Source organism: Phyllopteryx taeniolatus, chromosome 19, assembly GCF_024500385.1.
Source record: "Phyllopteryx taeniolatus isolate TA_2022b chromosome 19, UOR_Ptae_1.2, whole genome shotgun sequence".
Taxonomy (NCBI): Eukaryota; Metazoa; Chordata; class Actinopteri; order Syngnathiformes; family Syngnathidae; genus Phyllopteryx; species Phyllopteryx taeniolatus.
Window position 1 is genome coordinate 6,991,907 of NC_084520.1, and position 21,660 is coordinate 7,013,566.

The window sequence follows — 21,660 nt, forward strand, 5'->3', positions numbered from 1 at the left end:
CCGATATGGATTTCTTTGTTTCTCCGATACCAATTCCGATATATGGCAGAATAAATAGAAAAACATACTTTATAATGAAAAAAACCAAACCTTTTTAGTCCCTTAACTCTTACAACAATAAATATATGAATTACAGGAAGAACATTTGACTGTTTTAAAATACTTTGCCCTTTAGTATTTGTTCAAATTTACAGGAGAGAGAAAAATTGGCCAATTTATGCCAATTTGAAAAAGGCTAATATCGGCCGGCCTATTAATCAGTCGGGCCTTACAATGTAGAACCCCTATGGTCAATAGTAGGTGTGCCTATAATTTATTGGGCTTTGAAAAGAATTTTTCCCATTAGAAATAATAATGTGTTCCATGGTCAAACTTTTATTAAATGTACAGGCAATGTCTTAAGTAACATTTTCACATAGTTAAGGTTATAAAAATGTAAAAATAAGTTTAAAAACTCTCAATTTTAAAAACAAAACTATAAAACAGTCTTAGGTTTAATGATGAATAGGGAAGACGTAATGCAAAGTGTTGCAGATGGATCTGCATTTCACTTTCAAACATTCTTAATTTTCGTGTAAAAAAAGAAGCAAGCTGCTCTTGATAGTGAAACAATTTAATTTCAATAACATTCGTCGAAGGATATGGTGACGCTGGAGTTTAAATATCAGCCTAGTTACTTTTTGGGAAGATACAGTATATTCCAGACCCATCCGTGATAGGTGAAAATTTGCGGACAGCCACCATATTACAAAACATTTAATAGTTTTTCTGCTCTCACACGCTTTTAACACAAGTAAATTTATGAAAACACACTTAAACTTGTCAAAACACACTTTTTAAAGTATTCCTTACTACCTGTCCATTCTCGTAGTTTAGAAATAGGAGACATTGCATAACATCACTTTGAGTAAACAAACAGACTTGTTAGCAGTTCTCCAAATAAGAGGTAAAGCATGCTTGTTTCAAGCTTTTTATTTGTCCATCCCAGATGAAGTTTACTGTAAAACTAACACATTAAACAAAAGAGAATTAAACAAACCAAAAAAAAACAGAAACAACAAGTCTGCTAGCTTAATGCTAATATATAATGCCAAACGCAATAGACGAGCTAACAGAAATTAGCATAGATGTTACGGTCATGTGACTTTGGAGGCATTTACCCCCAAAATATTGGTCAAATTCCAAACCTCAGGGGTGGTTGGCCGAGAGGTTCCATTGTACTGCTTTTTTTTCCAAGTCAATATTCAACATTAACAGTGGCTCAGGTTACGGGAAAGACAACAAACTATTAAGACAAATTTCCCTCTCCTCTCTTGAACATTTTAACATCTGCTGACTGTTTTGATTTTGCGGTTGATTCTCTGGGCTCTCATCAGCATTGATGACTCACGCAGCAGGCGTCTGTTTGCAGCAATTCGGTTCAAATCAAGTCACTGGATTCATCTTCCCGGCCACAAGCAGACCATGAAATGACAGTGTACACTAAATTAAGTGATTATATTATGTTAAATTGACCTGTCCGCACATTAATAACAACGCCGGACTGTCTGGATTTACTGGAAAGATAGCTTTTTGAAATTCACTCTTTCAAAATGCAGTTTTACAAGGTGTGAATACTGTCAGGGTCTGGTGAGGTTAAGGCTCAAAATGGTGAAAACAGATCTCCTGCTGCAGTCGTGTGTGCGTTGCAGCCATCCAGCGCCGCTACCTGCCTCCCAGCAACACACGCTTCCACATTGAAATAACATCAGCATCACCCACTGTGCTGAGCTGTTCAACCAGACCGTTTGGGTCCACCACAATAAAATGACCCCAATTGAATTTCCATTTACTGTGTTTTTGTGGTGTCAGCACATAATTCCAATGCATTAAGATGGACATTGTGGAGCAGTGAGCTGCTGAAAGGCCAAGTGTTTCCCTGCAGGATTTGTTGAGTACCACAGAGCTTAAAGTGAAGAAAGGTACTTCCTTTAAAACTGTGGTTCTTCAACTTTTTACATCACGTACCGCCTTAAAAAATACCTAGCTCTCCAAGTCCATTGTGACCATCATTAAAACATCAGAAATGGTCATCAAAAATGTACCCAAATACATGTTTGAAAACAAAATGGAAATGTATAGAATTTAAACGTTAAATACATCCATTTTCAACACCGCTTATCCTGGTTAGGGTCACGGGACGCTGGAGCCTATCCCAGCTGACTTCGGGCAAAAGGCGGACTACACCATGAACTGGTCGCCAGTCAGTCGCAGGGCACATATAGACACGGACAACCATTCGCACTCACATCGTCACTGAGTGGGAACTGAACCCACGCTGCCTGCATCAAAGTCAGGCGAGTGTACCACTACACCATCAGTGACTTAAGTTAAATACATGTATTTAACAAATGTACTATACTGGAGTAAAAAAAACCGCACTGAACATTTAAATCAGTGATTCTTCACAGAACTGAAAGAAAATGTTTTAAAAAACATAAATGTATCTTTATTCCTCTATCTATGCCAGCGGCATATAGTGACAGGCAGAACAATGACCTTCCACTCGAAGGCAGAAGGTACATAGCTAACGTGAATCCACTTTTTGTGACATTGTTGTTTTGTGGTGTGCCATGAGAGTTGTGTCTAATCTCAAGCCTTGGCTCAATAAATGTTGGGAAGCACTGCTCTCGAAACATTTCCAGTTTAGTTAGAAAGCCATATTCACAACATTTTATTACATTTTTTAAGTAGTTAATGCTGGGCCACTTTGTTTGTTGTCCAGAGGTTCTGAACTGAACAATGAGGGAATTCTCCTGAGGGTCATTCTAGTTTATGATAGATTGATTTGTTTTCTCACAAGAAGTGAAGATCTGAGAGACACCATTTTCAAAAAGCTAGTGTATCTTCACTGGAAATTCCAAGTGTCATATGCACACAACCAAATCCCAGAGTAATCCCTATGATTACGACGGGACGAAACGATAAATCCCGCTTGCTAAACACAGTGAAACACAAGTGTGGGTCAAACGAGTTAACGCAGGCTCCCTGCTGCAAACCCTGTGAAGACTGGGCGACCGTGTGCAGGGCTGTATGTAGTAAGTCATCCATCAGGTCTATTCAGAGATTTTGACAGATTTACCCCAGATGCCTTTATGTGTCACTTTGGCAGATTATCAGCAGCTCTTGCGTTGATAAAAGGCAGACATCCAGACAGGGCAGGCAATAAACTGTTGGGAGTCTCTTTGACTGACCCATATTAACAGATCTTACCGGCGTGTGGATGTGTGTGTGATACACATTAATCCCGCATAAAAAAATAATAACAACTCCATAATGCAAACACGGCACGTTCTGTTTAGTGTCTGTCTCAAATGATTATAAGGTAATATTAATAGAGTAGGCGGCACGTCGGACGACTGGTTAGAGCGTCAGTCTCACAGTTCTGAGGACCCGGGTTCAATCCCCGGCCCCGACTGTGTGGAGTTTACATGTTCTCCCCGTGCCTGCGTGGGTTTTCTCCGGGCACTCCGGTTTACTCCCACATCCCAAAAACATGCATAAATTGGAGACTCTAAATTGGCCGTAGGTGTGACTGTGAGTGCGAATGGTTGTTTGTTTGTATGTGCTCTGCCTTCTGCCCGATGACAGCTGGGGTATAGGCTCCAGCACGCCCGTGACCCTAGTGACGAGAAGCGGCTCAGAAAATGGATGGATGGATGGATTAATAGAGTAGGTTCGTACATCCATGACATTTAATGTCAATGTAGTTTTTAAGTGTTATTTTTTTTACTTCAGTCTTGTCAAGTGATAATTATAGTGTTTAGAATATATCACACAATTTGATGTGCCTTTAATCAATATGTATATGTCTGGGAGGGGCCTTTAGTAGATTTACAGTTAGACCTAGAGGAAACTATTGAAGTTGGGAGATTCAAAGTATATTGCGAGATATGGTTTATACTGCCCCCTGTTGGATATACTGGGTAAATTGTGACAGTCCTGCAAGAGTCTGAGTGCATGTCTGAGAGTGTGGAGAAATTCATCCATCCATCCAGGAGGCGGGGTACACCCTGAACTGGTTGCCAGCCAATCGCAGGGCACATACAAACAAACAACCATTCGCACTCACAGTCATGCCTACGGGCAATTTAGAGTCTCCAATTAATGCATGTTTTTGGGAAGTGGGAGGAAACCGGAGTGCCCGGAGAAAACCCAAGCAGGCACGGGGAGAACATGCAAACTCCACACAGGCGGGGCCGGGGATTGAACCCTGGTCCTCAGAACTGTGAGGCTGACGCTCTAACCAGTCGTCCGACGTGCCGCCTGGAGAAATTCAAATTTAAAAAAATATTACAATTTTAAAAATAATCATTTTTAAAAATCCGTGCCTAGATGAATCTGAATCTAGAGAATGCGGGTGTCCACTGTACTGTATAGCCTTCCACCATGAGTCAGAACAAAGCTGTAAATCATCATAGATCCGCATGTGTGAATTTCTTCACTAAGAGTCAATAACTGAATTGTTATCAGAATCGCAGTCAGAATCAGATTTATTGACCAAGTATGTTACAAGACACACAAGGAATTTGTCTCTGATAGTTGGAGCCACTCTATTATGGCAACAAACAGCCACTGAGACACAATACACATTTAGGACATAAAAAACATGAGTATGGAGTCATTGAGCAATGTGAAAATGTGTATAAGTGTTTATAAGATGACACTCAAAAGTACTGTACTGTATAAAAACACACAGCAGTAACATTTGCTCTCCACATAACCTGCAAACACAAAATGCAAGAACAAAGCATGACTGTTATCTCATGTATTGTCCTTCTTTGGTCTTCTGTGGGGTAGTCTTAATTGATGGTGGCCGGTTGTCGTGAAGTTTGCTGCCTCCACCTAGCGTTAGGGGAGTGAAGTGCACTTGTATCTTCATTTTTTGGCTTGTATCTCAAGACAAACAAAAGATAGTCGACCAAGCGACAGCTCTATGTCGAAAAACTTTCTTCTTATTATAAATAATGTTTCGTTTTAATGTTAACGATCTCAGAGCATGATGTCACTAACAAATTGCAATTAAAATAAATAAATTAAAAAAATAATAATAATAATCTTTTGACCTAATATGAATGTGTAATGTGTGTGTCCTCTTCAGGTTTGGAGTCTGGCTTCGTTACACTCCCTCGTCTGTCGCGCTCTGAGCGTCAACAGCCCTCCATCTCCAACCCCGTCCCGTACTTGACCAACGTGCATCGCGGCTCTCTGACCGACCCCTCCGACGCCATCTTGACCACCCGCTCTTCTGCCGTTGTGACCTTGGACCCCAAATCAACCGCCTTTTCCAGCTCCTTCGCCTCCCTCACCTCCCTGGACACCTTCAACTTCGACCTGGGCCCCTCCCTCATGAGCGAGGTGTTCGGCCTACTGGACGGCGACAGTCACACCTGGGAGAGAGACGAGACGGGGTCGCCGTCGGGGCTCGCCAATGAAGGATCAGAGATGGACTCGGCTACTATCTCTTATGTGGACTCCCTGCTGAGAGAGGACTGCGCAGGCGGGAAGGGTCCACAGGGGGCGGAATGGGATGACGACGAGGGGAGCGCCAATGAGGTGAACGGAGTCGGGATGTCCGCGAAACTACCTGACACGCTGAAGGAAGTCTCACCTGAGCGAGCGAAATTAGCAGTGAGAATGGAAAGTGAGCGCTTCCAGAGTGCCGCGGATGTGCTCGCACGCCATTACGGTGGTCACAACAGGATGGAGCCGGTCGATTCGGAGATGATGAAGAAAATATCCTACAGCTACACAGATGATGACGATGATGAAATCAAAGTCTGAGCTGTTTTCACATGAAACTAAAAATCATTAGCAAATATACGATGTGATTTTTCTGTAATTCTAATCCAATAAGCAAACAATCAACAATGAAACTCAAACAGAAAATTATTCTTTAAGGTTCATGATATTGGATCCCTATTTTTTCCCACTGATGGTGCAATAATTAATTTTTGCAACAAATGGATCTAAAATGAGGACTCGCATATTTTCAATATACACTATTCACGTAAAGTTCAGGATATTCAGCCAGCGGGTGACATTGCAGGATGAAGGTAAAATGCACTAAAAATGAACCCCCTCCTAGTCGCTGTAACTCACTATTCACTGTTTATGTGCTCAGGCCGAAGAAATAAAAGCATGATTTTGGTGCCATCTTGTAGTATCTTGGTGCCAATGAACTATGTTGAAGTTCATTGAGGAGCCTCATTTAGACAAAAGTAGTGCTTTGATGCCATTTTGTGGCATCTTGGTGCCAAGGAACTATGTTGAAGTTGACTGAGGCGCTTCAATGGAACAAAAGTAGTGCTTGTCGCAATTTTGTGGTTTCTTGGTGAAAAAGGAAATATGTTGAAGTTGATTGAGGAGCTTCATTTTGACAAAAGTAGTGCCTTGCCACCATCTTGTGGCATCTGTAGGCGATTATAAACCTTTTGAGGGGTATCAATTACTTGTGGATATCTGCTATTTTTTAATTTGCCCCTCCTAAAACTTAATTTGACCTCTAAATTTTTTTGAATGTCCAACTGTTGAATAGTTCACTACTTTTTGCGCAAGTTGCTGTACTCTAACAAGGAGCTGACATCAAAAGGTTAGAGGAAGTCAAATTATGTTCACCTTGTAGTGCATTTTAGGTCTATTCTGAAATGTCACCCAAAAGCCCTATATCCTAAACTTTTTGGGAGTACTGTGTTGAACTGAGGCTCGAACCAAACAACACTTCCACAAAGGATTAAGCAAAACAGGAAACACTAATGTTACTCAACGAAGAAGTCCTGCCATTCACTTTATACTCAATACTTCCTCCTGTATGAGAGGACGACAACCTAGCAGTATGTGTGCTGTGCTTGCTGCACTGAGATGGCCTCTCAAAACAGCCATCAATAACAGACATGGAAACAAAATAGAAGGTTCCTGGAGGTTGGTCCGCATACTCAGCATACTCATGTCATGTGTCTCAGGTTTAACTTCAGTCAAGAACATTTAAAGTCATTTTAGTGAAGACTTACCTTGACATGAATGAGAATGGTAAGCGCAAGCCTTAAAATCTTGTGGATTTTTATATAGTGTTATCGCATTACACAAATTGAGAAATATGACCAATAACACCAGTATTTGGTGTTATCAACTACAGTATAGGCTGTACTATGTAATCGTTCCTTTAATGCTGCAGAGATTTTGTATAAACCCTGTGCACCTTTAACGAGGACTTCTGTTTTTTTAATAGACAAATTATAATATCTACGTTATTGCCTTCAAATGTCCATGAAAATATCATCTGACTCCCCTATAAACATGTACTGTACTTACTAGCACCTTCAGAACACAGTGCAGTCCCACCTTATACTGTATGTCAATTCCAATGACACACTATGATGTTAGTAATTGTAAATAAAAATGCTATCATTTGGGGACGTTGTATCGTAAGGTCACAACCATCAAAAAGCATAGTGAATATTCAACATAAAGGCTTGGAAATGACGTTTATCTTACACGTGTGGTTTTATTTGCTCTCTGGAAATAAATGACTGCAGTGGGTGAAAAATAAATACAGTTTTTCAGTGAAAGAATTTGGACAAATGGCAAGCAAGCTAAGCTTACATTACGCAAACACACACTGTGGACAAAAGTATTGGGTCTCTTAATCATTACACCTTCCTATTGGAATGGAATGGAAGTTAATATAAAAGTTAATGTTTGTCCATTTATCCAGAAGAAGACCCGTGAGATCATGTTGGTCCTGAGCTCATACCAAAAGGTGTTTGGTGGGGTTGAGGTTTATCATGTTCTTCCACACTAAGCCAACATTGCCTTGATGGAGCTTACATGAAAGGGCAAGTGTTTCCATGAGTCGGAAGCATAGAATTGTTCACAATGTCTTGGTATGAGGATTTATGCCAATTAAATATTGACTATGTGTCAAAGCTTTAGTCCATATAGTGTGGCTCTCATCTTACTGTGCTATTGAAGGAGCCTGTTTGGACAGTAACGCTGGCGGAAGCGGCGGAGGGCAACTGGGGGCTTTAAGTCCAGACTTTTTAATCGGCGGCTTTTTGAGACCAACCGGCCGAGTTGGAGGTGGCGGACGTGTCACCTGGTTCCCGTCTGTCGCTGCGGGTGCCGGAGGGGCCCGCGGCTTTGGCGGCACCGGCGCTTTGGTCTTGCTGTAGTGAACTGTCAACGGCTCGCTAGTTTCATTGGCTTTTCTCACACTGATGCTCCTCTTTGCTGCATATAAGAGAGTGTACAGATTGTGAGCTGAATGGACAATTTCTGAGGTTACCTGCTCATACAAGCACGTCTAGATTACAAATTTGGAAATTCTGCCTCGATAAAAATAATATTGCTCTATTTGTATTGACACTGTAATAGGGGTATTCATTCAAAATATCATAACATCCATCCATCTATCCATCAAGTTTGGGCAAGAGGAGAGGTACATGGCACATATTGACCAACAGCCATTGATGCGCACAATCACCTCTGGAAAATTAATTAACCTAAGAAGCATATTTTTAGACAACGGCGGGCGAGGAGAGATTGGAGCGCAGAACCCCTCGACTGTGAGGCAGGCATCGTGCTTCTACAACGAGAGATATGTCCAATATAGCATATATAAACGAGATGTATACGAGAGGCAGTCAGAAAGTAATGAGCCCAATTTAATTTAAGATACCAATAATTATTTTTTTTCCCAGAAAAGTTAAATGTTTGTAGTTTAAATACTTGTTTGAAGGTTTATATAGAAAAAGTTTTGTTTATGCCGGTCTTTTTCGGATTTTCCCATTTTGGAAATGACATTGTGGGACGCCTGGATGTGTATGGGGATTCTGCAGTGGGCTACAGCACAGTCAAAAAGTGGGTGTCCAGGACCAAAGGTGAAGAACAAGAGCCTGCTTTGAGTAACCTTGTGACAAGCAAAGGAGCGGCAGACCATCTTCAGCTGTTAATTGTGGGAACAGTGCTAGAGACAAGGCACAGATCATAGAAGATCGTACAGTCGTTGATGGCATCGCTGAGTCATGGAAGTGCTGCAAAAATTGTGAAAGCTAGGCTTGGCAAAGGTTTGTGCCAGGTGGCTTCCCAAAAACTCAGATGCGCACAAGGCGGTCCGTTTTGAAGCTTGTTTGAAACTTCTCGAGTGTCACAAAAGTGACGAATCTTTTCTCAAGCGTACAGTGACTTTTTGACTATGTTTTTGGGATGTGGGGGAAAACCGGAGGACCCGGAGAAAACCCACGCAGGCACGGGGAGAACATGCAAACTCCACACAGGCGAGGCCGGGATTTGAACCCCGGTCCTCAGAACTGTGAGGCAGATGTGCTAACTAGTTGTCCACCGTGCCGCCACATAATGTCTCAGGTTTTGGATTACTCAAATAATACTCTATTTAATTGTGCATGAATTTGCAAAGTGGCCTTATTTTGCTACACAAGAGATGTAGAACACCTTGCAAAAGAGCTGTGATGACACCAAATGAAGTATAAGGCAGTACTTGAGGGAAAGTACTGCGACCTGAAGGGCACATCCCATCGTGGTTAGAACAATATGCAAGATGACGCATGACCCGAGTGGGTGTTATCTTGGTGGGTAGTGCGAAACTTCCTGTTTCCTTAAATCATGAGACGTGTATTTATCTTCCCCTCGTAGACTTGCACTCACTTCACTTGTGAGAGGAAAACACTGGATGTCAAGACTTTACACAATAGAGAAACACGAAAAATGGGTTGAACTCGATCTCTGTGCTCAACAGCAACCAGTGAAAGAAATATGATTGTGGATTCTGGGTCAGGCGGCACGGTGGCCGACTGGTTAGAGCGTCAGCCTCACAGTTCTGAGGACCTGGGTTCAATCCCTGGCCCCGCCTGTGTGGAGTTTGCATGTTCTCCCCGTGCCTGCGTGGGTTTTCTCCGGGCACTCCGGTTTCCTCCCACATCCCAAAAACATGCATGAATTGGAGACTCTAAATTGCCCGTAGGCATGACTGTGAGTGCGAATGGGTGTTTGTTCCTATGTGCCCTGCGATTGGCTGGCAACCAGTTCAGGGTGTACCCCGCCTCCTGCCCGATGACAGCTGGGATAGGCTCCAGCACGCACGCGACCCTAGTGAGGAGAAGCGGCTCGGAAAATGGATGGATGGATGGATTCTGGGTCACTGTAGCGGTTCTGAACATGTCAACAAACATTTCAAATTGCAAATGATCACTCGAGAGCAGTTGTGGGCAATGTATAGGCAGGCCGCCACATACGCCCCGCTTCGCTCTTTAATGTGGCCCACCGAACATTTATCAGGGGTGTCAAACTCATTTTTGTCATGGGCCACATTGTAGTTACGAGGGGCTGATCATATTATTACATATACACAACAAATTGATGGATAACTAGTTTTGAAATCAGAATCAAGCATAATAGTTGGTTTAGCTATTGTTCAAATTCCTGTAAAAAGGGGTTTGCTAACAAATATATGCTTTTGCAATATCTCAACATTTATTACTTATGACAATTGGTAAATATTGGTACAGATTTTAGCAAGAATCATGAAAGTCGACAAATTCTACAATTATTTGGCGGGCTTTGAGCTTGACACCTGCGATTTTGATTATCAATAGTCCTGTTATATTTGTCAAATTTATTTTGCCGTTTTCTCCTGAAATTGGTTTATTAAATAGGATTTTTGTAAAAAAAAAAAAAAAAAAATGTAAACTGTTTTTAAATGAGTATTTTTAATTAGTTAATAATACATAACTGTAAATCAATTATACACAATAACATAACAAATATAGAATTATTATTTTATTTACCAAAATTGTAATTATTGTAATGTATTATTTAAAGTAAAATGTTTTACTTAGTTGACATCCACATTTTAGCCCCACACATTTTTCTGGGCCTAAAATGTCTAACGTTGCCCTTGAGCACGAATGTTTGTCCAGCTCTGCTCTGGAGATGTCAAGAATGTTTTGACTCACGTTTGTTTGGTGTGCTGATCGTCACAACTGCTTTCGGTGAGACGGGAGGGGGCTCCGAAATGGGCTCCAACTGCTCCGAGCACTGCTTCTGGACGGGGTCCCTGCTGTGTCCTGGGTTGGACCCTGCGGTTCTGGGATGTGGGATCGGGTTCTGGATTGGCAGCAAGCTGGTTCTTGCGGTGGGTGAGCTGCTGAGTGTCGCCGTGTCTTTTTGGGTCGTGGTTGCGGCCTCGTGTCCAGAAGCAGCCCACGCTTGGCGTCTCTCGGATTTCACGGCGGTGACACTGACGCTATCCTCAGAGGATACACTACAAGCAGAAAAAGTGTATTTCATAATAATAATAATAAAAACTTTGATTTACTTAGCGCCTTTCGAGAGACATAAGGATGCTTCACAACTCATGCACATGGGAAGAATGCACATTTTGTTTCAGCCACAGCAATTAGCGCAATTTCTGAGGCGATACCTGCTTGTCTTGGAGCAAGGGAGATGATAAATTGAAGAGGAGGAGGCTGTGGAGGAAGTGGAGACTCTTCTGCTCAGTGGCGCTTGTTCTGAGATCTTAGACCGGTCATCTTGGACCTTGGGAAGCCCCGGAATCTCAAAGGATATCTCTGAACAAACATTTACAACAATAGATACATTTATTGTCTAACCTCCTCCTCATCTATTGTCATCAGAGTCTCATGTGTCTTTGTTTTCACTGACATACTTCAGTCAGTGGCTTTAAACTGGAAAAAAAATACTCACACGCCAGAAATGTAGGTACACTAACACAATCTAAAGTGATCTAAAACCAGAGTTGGATCCAGCAGTAAAGCTAATAGGACTACAGTCGTCGTTTCAATCCGTTAGATAAGTGGAATACATCTTCAAGATAGTTCAGTGCCATGAAAAATATATTGGCTCCCTTCTCAAATTCTTAGATTTTTGCAGAGTTTCCCCCACTTTAATGTTTAGGATCATCAAACAAATGTAAATGTCAGACATATATAACCCAAGTAAACTAAAAATGCTGTTTCTAAATTGTGATTTCATTTATTAAGGGGGAAAAAAACTATTCAAAGTTACTTGGCTCTCTGTGGAAAAAGTAATTATCCTCCTTATTAAATCATGAATTAGTTGTGGCTAATCATAATTTTTGGTTAATTTTTACTGATCACACCCAAGCCTGACATACATATATATATATATATATACACACACACACACACACATATTTTGGGTATGAATAACTTTGGTCTTGAGTGTGGCTCCATGAGAGGGACCAAAATATTAAAAAGTCCAACCACAATGACAAACATTGTTGAATGAATACTACTAAGACAGTGTTAATTAAAGCGGGGCCTTTATTATCAGTGTAGCAGCAGAAGTAAGTGAACTGCCAGTATTTGTAAAAATCCGAGCTATAATTGGTGGTTATTAGAGGTGCATACCTTCAGGGAAGAGCACGGCGCTGTATTGAATGAGAGGCTCAATAACTGTCACCACCTGCACCGAGGAGGCGGACGCCATGTCAACCAGAGTGATCTCCCTAAATAGGAAGAGAACAAGGAGACGGGATGAGAATGGTGACGGGTAGACTGTGTGTGGTTGGACACCTGTAGTTACCCCTCGGCTTGTGGCCAGAGGAGGTTGGGCCCCAGGACGATGGCAATGTTACCGGGCGTCATCTTGTTTGCAGCCTGGTGCTCGGACAGCAGCGACAAGAACTGAACTAGGTACCTGAAAATATATTATCAAATGCTATATGAGAGCAGACCTAAACCAAACCTACTGATATACATTTTGTACATACAGACACATGACCTGGGAACCATTTTTGGTCCCAACAGATTTAGTTTAATTTATACATCTTTTGTTACACTATGTTTGGTTCATGAGTCAATGTGACCCAGTGCATTCGCTTTTTTTTCTAAATAAAAAATAATATCAAAAATACATCTGTAATAAAATCTAAATCAATAAAAAGATAAAATAATGCCAGCAGATTTTGTTTATCCTACTCCTTTAGTTTATTCTTCATTTTTAAACAATGTGTCTATATTGATCTGCAACATAACAGGGCTGATTAATTTTGTGGATTATTCCATATTTCATAGATTTATCTGTCATCAAAACTATCAGCGTGGTGATCTAGTGGTTAACATGTCTGCCTCACAATTCTAAGGTTCAGGTTACGTTCTAACGTTCTAAGGTGCGGCGTTTGCATGTTCTTCCTGCGCTTGTGTGGGTTTTTGCTGGGTAGTCTGGCTTCCTCTGACATACCACAACAACACTTGCTTGTGATTTTTTTTTCTTCCCCCATGCACATGATGACATTTTCAAAATGACACACACATTGCACATGTGTGACTGTTAGAGAAGACCAAAGAAAAAAAAGGAACAAGAGAGGTGTGTGTTCACTGTAAGTTAATGATTATAAAAGGCAAATAATTCCCCACCTGAGGTTGTTGTAGTTTTCAGGCGGTAGTTTCTTCAGTAGTATTCGGAACTGCTCCAGCTTTTCTGTACAGTCTTTTTCACTGTGAATGAAGCATTCACACATAAAGGCATGATGTGCTTTTTTTCCACCATTCCAAGCAGGCCCTAGGTGTCTTAACAAAACAAGACCCAAATAAATCAAGAATTACCACACTTGAAACACCCTCATTGATGTCCTGCTGAAATTTGCTTGTTTTGAGGGGCAAGCTCTGTCTTATGCAAGAGAGCGACAGTAATGCCCGCGCCACTGCTGGGTCAATGGCAAGTACAGATTTTGTTACCTTGACGACTAGGGACAGAGTTAGTCGGCTGCATATTGAGTGCAGCCCAGAGTGCGATGGATGGATTGCATTTTCCCTCTAGAAGTCAGCAATTTATCAGCAAGCTTTTGAATTCTACTTGTCAATTAGTATGCAGATCTGTGTATGTGGCGCATACTGCAGACAGGTTGCCAAACACAACTACCCGCCAGGCGCCCCGCATCAGCAATTTCTCCGAGCAGTTAAGTATGTGTTGCTCATCGGAAGCTAACGCTCTTTGCTAACGTTAATGCTAATCTGTGCATCCAACAAAACTCAATGCAGCTCTGCTTACCGTTTGGCTTTGACATGACCGTTTGAGACGGTCTCTGTTCGCCCAGACTAGCTGAGCTGATTATGCCGTGGGCGGAAACTTGGTGTGGGTGGCGGTCTTATGTAAATTTGCATTGAGGATGAAACAGTGAAGTGGAAAATAAGAAGTGATTTAATTGTATGCAAACAATATGTTGTAACAAACAGTCCCTTTTCTATAACGTGTCCCGTTTAAAGTCAGAGATATGAAACTGAACAATTGAGTGTCGAGTGGAGTTTATACACACCCGGCTGCTTTGAACCAGTCTTTGTACAGTTCAAAGGTCAGTAGTGGTTCAGGAAGTTCTCGCAGGTAACACTTCAGAGCTCCTATTGGAGTAATTTGACATGAAAACATACACTTAACATCCTTTTTAGTGTTGCATGATAGAAATTATGCATATGATGTGTGGAAGAACAGAATTGAGTTGTAGTAGTACAGACAAAAGGAATTGAAAACAAATTGTAAGAATCAAATTAGCGGAATTATGTCAAACGATTCAGTCTTCTGGATTAATAGACTTTACAATATTGTAAAGGCCTTAGTAGAATATTTTGTAAGAATCATTTTTGTGGTTCAATAATTTAATTAAAAAAAAGATTTGTGCATTATATTGAATGTGGCGCCACAGATACAGGGTTGCAATATTTCCATTGCAGCGCACCAGGAGCTGTGTGGTGCTGCGGCGGGCCCAATGCTCAGGTTGGAGAATTTAATAGAAACAGTAGATAAATGTCCGACCATGGTGAGGCCTGTTCTGAGTGGAACCTGCCCCGTTAAAACTCTGGATGGTCTTGGCCACAGTGCTGCAGCTCAGTTTCAGTCTTCTTATAGCCTCGGCCACATTTATGTAGAGCAACAATCTTCTTCTTTTTTTTTTTAATACTCAGATAGTTCTTTCCCATGAGATGCCACATTAAACTTCAAGTGACCAGTATGAAAGATTGTGAGAGTGATAACCTGCTCTCCAATCACACCTGAGACCTTGTAACACTAATGAGAGACCAGGGAGGGAAAATGACTAATTGGGCCCAATTTGGATATTTTCACTTAGGGGTGTACCCGCTTTTGTTGTTGAGTTATTTTTAGGGGACAGTAAATTACAGTATAGATAGATAGATAGATAGATAGACAGACAGACAGACAGACAGACAGACAGACAGACAGACATAAGCTTACCGGCCACAGCGTGAGGGTCCATGCGGAACTCACTGTGATCGACCGTCCCCTGATCCATGCAAGTCTTGAGCCTCTTCACCACTGAGGCGGCCGCCGTGAGACGAAACAGACCCTGGAGGACATGCGCGCGAGAGCAGAAAGGCTTTCAGCTTTTATGCCGACGATACGATGGGCTACTAAAAATGTTTGACCTCTTCTCTCATCCCTGTTCTGAGCAGCATGTGAACACATTCTTGAATGGGTGCTGCGATTTCCCGGTTGCTCTGAAGCAGATGAGAGGCAAGAGGCTCGCCGAAAACCTTCGGTCCGAAGGGGTTTGCTGGTGGCCCTGTAGCTCATCGCATATGTAGAGCAAGGTCAACTCAAGGACAAGCCCGTGCGGCAAATAAATGCACACACTTACCTTTCTGGCTGTGATTCTCCTTGAGTTCGTTTATATTTTTATCCAGGAACTCGTGTGAATTTTTGTGGTATTCTGCTTGCAGCTCCAAAAGCTTCAGTGACAGGAACAAGTAGGCATTACAGTGTTCCCCCAATTTACAATTTGCGTAACAGCTATGCCTGTCTATGGCATTTCATATTTTATTTTAGCATTAAGCTAGCGGACTTTCGTCAGACAAAATGATATGGTTTGGTTGTACATGTTGGTGTTTAACTATACAATCGTCGATTCTCTTTTGTTTTATGTGTCAGTTTTACAGTAAACTTCAACTGGGAGTGACAAACAGCTTGAAGTGAGCACGCTTATCCTCTTATTTGGGAAACTGCTGGAGAGAGAGAAAAGGAATATTTTAAACTTATTAAAAGACACTTTTGAAATGTTTTTTAAAGCATGTGGGAAGGGTGAATATATATTCAAGAAATGTATACATGGCTTCTACATCACGGCTATTCACCGGTTGTGGGTCGCTCTGGAACATATCCTCCGCGATAAACGGGGGCTCACTGCATTGCCAAACATGCATAGAAGTTTTTTAACGAGTTGAAGTACAACATACGCGAATGAAGTAGCTTGCGTAGTCGTCTTCTTTGGTCGCAAAGTGATACAGGTCTGCTGAATACTGATTCTGTAAAGACAAGAGAAACATACAGTTCAATGTTCAACCCTCAGAGACGTGCGAGAGTCGTGATGAAGGATCAATGCTGGTGCCTTGATAATCTCCAACTTCCTCAGAGCTTCTTCTTCCTCCTCCTTGAGACCGTCCTGCTTGGCCTGTGGACCGGTGCTGCCCTGGCTCCTGAGGTTCAGAGTTCGTATCATTCACAACTTGAGCACAAATCAGTTAAAAGGTGAGCTCACCTGAGACGAGCATTGTTCCAGTCTGTATGAAGCTTTGCAAAGTGCTTCTTGTTTTTGAGAACCTCTGGCAATTCTTCCTTAAAGAAGAACAGGAAGCAAGGAAGTCATGATGGGAACCTGAGGTTTAATGTACTGTGCGTAAACAGACAATAAATGAGACATTAAACATTTCATTAAAATTCAAAGTAAGTGTTTTCATAATCCGTTACCTTTAAAGAATAGAAATGTATACCTTCAGTACCAAACTCAATCTTCGATCTCTGGCTAGTTTCACACTAAAGGTAGCAGCGATCTGTTGATGGCTTACTGGTTTAATGTCTTGTCTACCATTTATGCAGTCATACTCATTTGTTGTGTGGATAATTGATGTAATGCTATCTCGCATGTGATTGACTTGTACTTGACGTTAAACTTTTGCTGCCTTGTTTTCCAGGTCACCATTGCGAAATATATATATATATATATTCACCTCGCCAAGTTTATTCAGTGGCTCCAAAACTTCCTTCTCCACTTTGATCTCAAAGTCTGCCAGCAGGCTGGCCAACTTCTTCTCCATGAAACAACACATCTCCAGCACCTTCCTGCCACACAAACACAGACACACACACATGCACATATTGTATACACGCAATTAGTGATGAGGTAGCTCCTGTTAACTATGAGTGGGACAGTGGATGCCGTGACCTTGCCTAATGCATTCCGAGCCTATGCTGTACAATGTCACCTTTCCCTTAAGGATCACACAAGAGCGACAACTCTTGGTGTTTTGCAGTCTTTATTAAACGTTTGTCGTCATTAGGCTGAGCTGGAGACTAAAAACTGTCTTGATTGAGCAAGAGGCGGGGTCCACCCCGGACTGTAGCAAGCCTATCGCAGGGCACAGATAGACAAAGAACCACTCACATTCACATCTATGGGCAATATAAAGTCTTCAATGAAGCCAACATGTGGATGTGAGAGGAACATGAATGTGGGCGGATGCTGGAGTAGCAAGAGAAAAACCCACTAAAACACGCAAACCCCACTAAGGAAGGCCAGAGCCGAGATTCAAACCGCGATACTATGAACTGCGAGGCAGATGAGCTATCCACTAGATCACCATACTGCCCCGTTATCAGACAAAGCGTGTTTCACTTTTACTATTATAGTTTCAAATGCATTTAGATGCATGGGATTAATCACTTGCCGAGGGCGGTCTGTCTCTCTTCCTATTTGATGCAGAACTGAAAACACCAGTCAGGAGCTGATCACATGACTCAACGTGACATGTTGAGAGGGGCTCACCTGATGGAGGAGTCAGCATCAAAGTCTTTGAAGCTTTCCGCCATGCTGATTGACAGCAGCATGAGAGGCAGCTTCTTCTGCGGAGAAACACACAAAGGCAACGTGGTGACCGGTGGTGGTTGATGGTTTCTGTAATTGCGACATGACAACGGTGGCATTAAGAGGTGGATTTTAAGTCAGGTGAGTCCCCACTGAAGGGCAAAGTACCAAATACTGGTGGTGAGCACACAACGGATGCAAAGTTTGATGTCATGGCCTGGTGAGGAAGCGACGTAATTTAAGTACCATCCGTCTTTCAGCATCTGGCCCTGTCTGACTCTGCATGCAGCCTTGCAGCTTCTTGTGGAGCATCTGTGCTGCTCTCTTGGCTGGCTCCACCCGCTGCTCCACCTTCATTTCATCAAACAGAAAAACATACCGTACGCCACGACGCCGAATTGGACTGACTCAAATATGCCGAGCAAAATGATTTCTTAAAATCTGTTTATTTTCCTCACCACAACCAGGTCCGCGTGTAGAAGCTCGCTGACATCTTGCGACCTGCAAATGTTTAATAAAGGACTCATATAATATTAAACATTTCCTTTCACAAATGTAACATAATAACAAGGATAATGATATACATCATCATCACCATGTTAGCGATAACAATTGAATTATATTTCCCATAGATGTGAATGTGAATGGCTGTACCATATGTATGGAAAGCTGCTGGTGTCATGTGTGTGTGTGTGTGTGTTCCGGGTTTTGTCTTCCCCTCCCTGTTTCACACACACCTGCTCCTGTGAGCATCTTCACCACCTGTGCCTCGTTCACCCTAATTACCCCTTGTATTTAACCTCGTGTCTCATTCCAGTTCGTTGTACCTTGTCGTCGCGTTCCAGCATTCCTTGTTTCCACGTCATCGACTCACAGTAAGACTTGACCCTGTTCCGATTATCGACCTTGCCTCTTTGCCTCATGTTTTTGGATACTGTTGCCTTTCTTGGATTGCCTGCCTGTGTACCGACCTATGCCCGTCTATTAAACCTCTTTTTGGAAACTGTCCATTTGTTTTGGAGTCGTGCATTTTTGGGTCCTATCCGCTGTTCCGTTCATGACAGCTGGAGCATTTATTCGATAGCCTACTCGTGCGCTGACTTATCCATGTACTAGTACACTCTTTGTCCTCACTATTATGACAATTCAGCGCACTAGTTGAAATACTTGAGCACACTAGTAGAACGACTATGCCAGTGATTCTCAAAGTGTGGTATGAGTACCACCAGTCTGCGAAAAAGAATTGCGGAATTAAATGTGCAGAATGTTACTGTGGCTTTTTTTTTTTTTTTAAATCCACTAACATACATTTGTTTCATACATTTCAGTTGTACTTAATTTATCAATGCACTACATTTGCATTTAATGATTTAGAAATAACATTTTCAAACATTGAAGTAGAATTTTTATTAAACTTTGATGAGCAAAATGGAATAATGTTTTGATTTTCTTATACTCAAGCGCAATCTTAATGTTTAAACTGTGCGCAATGTTACCGTGTCTAACAAAAAGTGTTTTCTTCAATTTTGATCCCTTAGTTTGACATTGTAATGCAAATTTAGGACATCCTGAGGCCTAACTGACAAGTAACTAAAACAAAAAATTGCCACCATGTTTGCTTCGATTCGCTCTCGTGTCTGAACCATTAAAAGCTTCTTTCCATCTCTGCTGTACTATAAAAGTGTGACACCTTACCTCACATAATGTATGACAACAGCTTGAAGCTATTAGCAGTTCCCTTTTTTAAACTTCACTTTTCAGAATCATCCACTCTTAAAGAGGAAAAGTGACAATATAGAAAAGGGAATATACAGCCAGCCGTTTAGAATAGCATAGTGTGCCATGACTCTCTTTGTACAAAAGAACAGTGTATTATTTAGCTATGACACGAAATGTTTGTGTGCAAAAAGATGTGTGCCATCGTGGTTTCTCATTTGCAGTTGCACACGTGTTCACCGCCGTTTCGTTCAGGACGTGTCAGACGGAGAGACGGTGACACAAATAACACAAACTGTGCCATGTCGCATGCCGGTTTGTATGCGGAAACAAATCCTAGATCGTAATCACTGAGCCATCCATTTTCGATACTGCTTGTCTTCACTAGGGTGAGCTGGAGCCCATCCCAGCTAATATCGGGCGACAGGCCGGGTACACCCTGGACTGGTCGCCAGTCAGTCGCAGCAGTAATAAACATTTGGGATATTCGATACCACTTTTGTTCAGTCTGATACTAGTACGTGTATTCTCTCTTGAGTACTCACCAATATAGAATACGAATACCATTAGTACTTTTAGTAGTTCCAATTAACACGGACCTTTCTGACACACAGGATGGTTCGCCAATGTGTCAAACTGCCAGCGTAGCGCCAACTACTGGCGAGGAGGACTCACTCAATGTCAGACTTGTTTTTTTTTTCTTTTTTTTTGCCTCAAGTAACAATGGCTGGTATCTGCAGCATTCACAAGTACCCGATACCTGGAAATAAGGTAACAGCCCGATCCAGATAACAGGTACAGCACTCGCCTGTCCTTAATAAACATTACATTGTTAAATTAAATAAAAGCGGCAATCGAAACTAAGCATTATTACCATTGCAACTTTTGAAATCAGTGATTGTGCAGGTGTACCCGATGTTGTGGCCTGTTGCTGTATATTGTTTGATTCCATTATGAAAGCAAAACAAAAAAAACAAAAAAACAGCGCTTAAATAGTTCCATGATTTCTTCTTCTAACCGCATTGAGTGTGAGTCACTACTTCCATCGCCTCATCAGTACACAAATACCCGTGAATTCAAATAAGTATTGAAATGACTGCAGCGACACTTGATGACAAAAGCAACTTACTTTCCCGAAGATCCAAGCTGCTTGAGAATGCTCAGAGACTGTCGGAGCATGGTGGCTGCAGTCTCCACCGCAGTGGCTGACCTACTACAATGCTACTTTATGGCGTGCTTCTGCCTTTTTCTCTTTTAGTTCTCGTTTCAGATGTGCTCCCTCGAGCTCTGAAACGCTTAATGAGGAAGTTGCACGGATGCAATGTGAGCGGGAAGAGCCGGATTTTTGTTTTGTTGTTTTTTTTCCTCCTCTTCTCTCATTTGAATTGTAAAAGGTTACACTTGCTTTCAACTAGATTGCGTCGCCGTGTTCTTGCGGTGGCAGGAAAGTAACAAAGTACAAAAACTTCTTTACATTATGTATTGCATGAGTATTTATGACTGACGACTTTTTTTTCTTCTACACCCTACATTTGAAAACAGCTCTCTATACTTTCTACTCCTTACTGTGCACGGTGTTAAAAAAAAAAAAAAAAAAAAATCAAGAGGTAAAGTCAACCACAGTTGAGATCTTGATTGACTGGAATCTTACAAGGCGGATCCAGCAGAAGCATGACATTTGCCAAGTAAAGTGTATTTGTTTTCAGTTATTAGAAAGCATGACCAATTCAGGATTTTCTCGATTACTCAGTTCGCAAAAAATGGCAACGCTGAAAAGCTCCAAATGTATTCCATTATATTGAAAGAGATGCTTTTTGAAATACCTTTAACAGGGGAGCGTTGGTCCGCTTGAAATAAGTGTGTCACGTAGTTACAATTCAAACATTTAGTGGACATTTGTGAATAGATAATAGAAAAATGCCCTGTAAGAATACATTCAGCCAGACTCTCTTTTTGCTGTTTTATGATAGTAATTATGAGCAATTTTTTAAGGCATCTCCTTAAAATCTAGGCCAAACATGCATAACCCTAATGTC

The 21,660-nt window shown here is 41.7% G+C and overlaps 2 protein-coding genes across 4 annotated transcripts in view; one reads left to right on the top strand and one right to left on the bottom strand.

Annotated features, from left to right (window-relative positions):
• cdc42ep1a (CDC42 effector protein (Rho GTPase binding) 1a) overlaps positions 1-7,521 on the top strand; it is a 23,567-nt gene extending 16,046 nt beyond the window's left edge. The window contains exon 3 of the mRNA XM_061756067.1: positions 5,141-7,521. Within this exon, the coding sequence (XP_061612051.1) occupies positions 5,141-5,823 (683 nt within the window). The 3' untranslated portion in view covers positions 5,824-7,521. The remainder of the gene's footprint in view (positions 1-5,140) is intronic.
• Positions 7,519-21,134, bottom strand: sh3bp1 (SH3-domain binding protein 1). Of its 3 annotated transcripts, XM_061756064.1 has the most exons (18): positions 20,754-21,134; positions 18,367-18,409; positions 18,155-18,259; positions 17,870-17,946; positions 17,055-17,166; positions 16,586-16,662; positions 16,436-16,523; positions 16,284-16,352; positions 15,689-15,779; positions 15,477-15,613; positions 15,286-15,397; positions 14,354-14,435; positions 13,455-13,535; positions 12,622-12,735; positions 12,447-12,544; positions 11,477-11,624; positions 11,010-11,317; positions 7,519-8,268 (listed from the first exon to the last, which is right to left on the bottom strand). In XM_061756064.1, exons 1-18 carry the CDS (start codon positions 20,801-20,803, stop codon positions 7,994-7,996), a joined length of 2,067 nt encoding a protein of 688 aa, XP_061612048.1. In that variant the 5' UTR covers positions 20,804-21,134; the 3' UTR covers positions 7,519-7,993. The 3 variants fall into 3 exon arrangements, with proteins under 3 accessions (XP_061612048.1, XP_061612050.1, XP_061612049.1); XM_061756066.1 differs by lacking the exons at positions 18,367-18,409; positions 20,754-21,134 and having other exon boundaries at positions 17,870-17,998; XM_061756065.1 differs by lacking the exons at positions 18,367-18,409; positions 20,754-21,134 and having other exon boundaries at positions 18,077-18,216.
• Positions 21,135-21,660: the final 526 nt, after the last annotated feature.

Bases quoted from the DNA above. Each gene is read 5' to 3' on its own strand.
- sh3bp1 (XM_061756064.1), bottom strand. From the start codon at position 20,803: ATGCTCCGACAGTCTCTGAGCATTCTCAAGCAGCTTGGATCTTCGGGA. The intron at 17,947-18,154 runs GTACTTAAATTA...GTTTCTCCGCAG, and splicing joins CAGATGCTGAAAGACGGATG to AAGAAGCTGCCTCTCATGCT. The intron at 16,524-16,585 runs GTGAGCTCACCT...TCTGAACCTCAG, and splicing joins TGGAACAATGCTCGTCTCAG to GAGCCAGGGCAGCACCGGTC.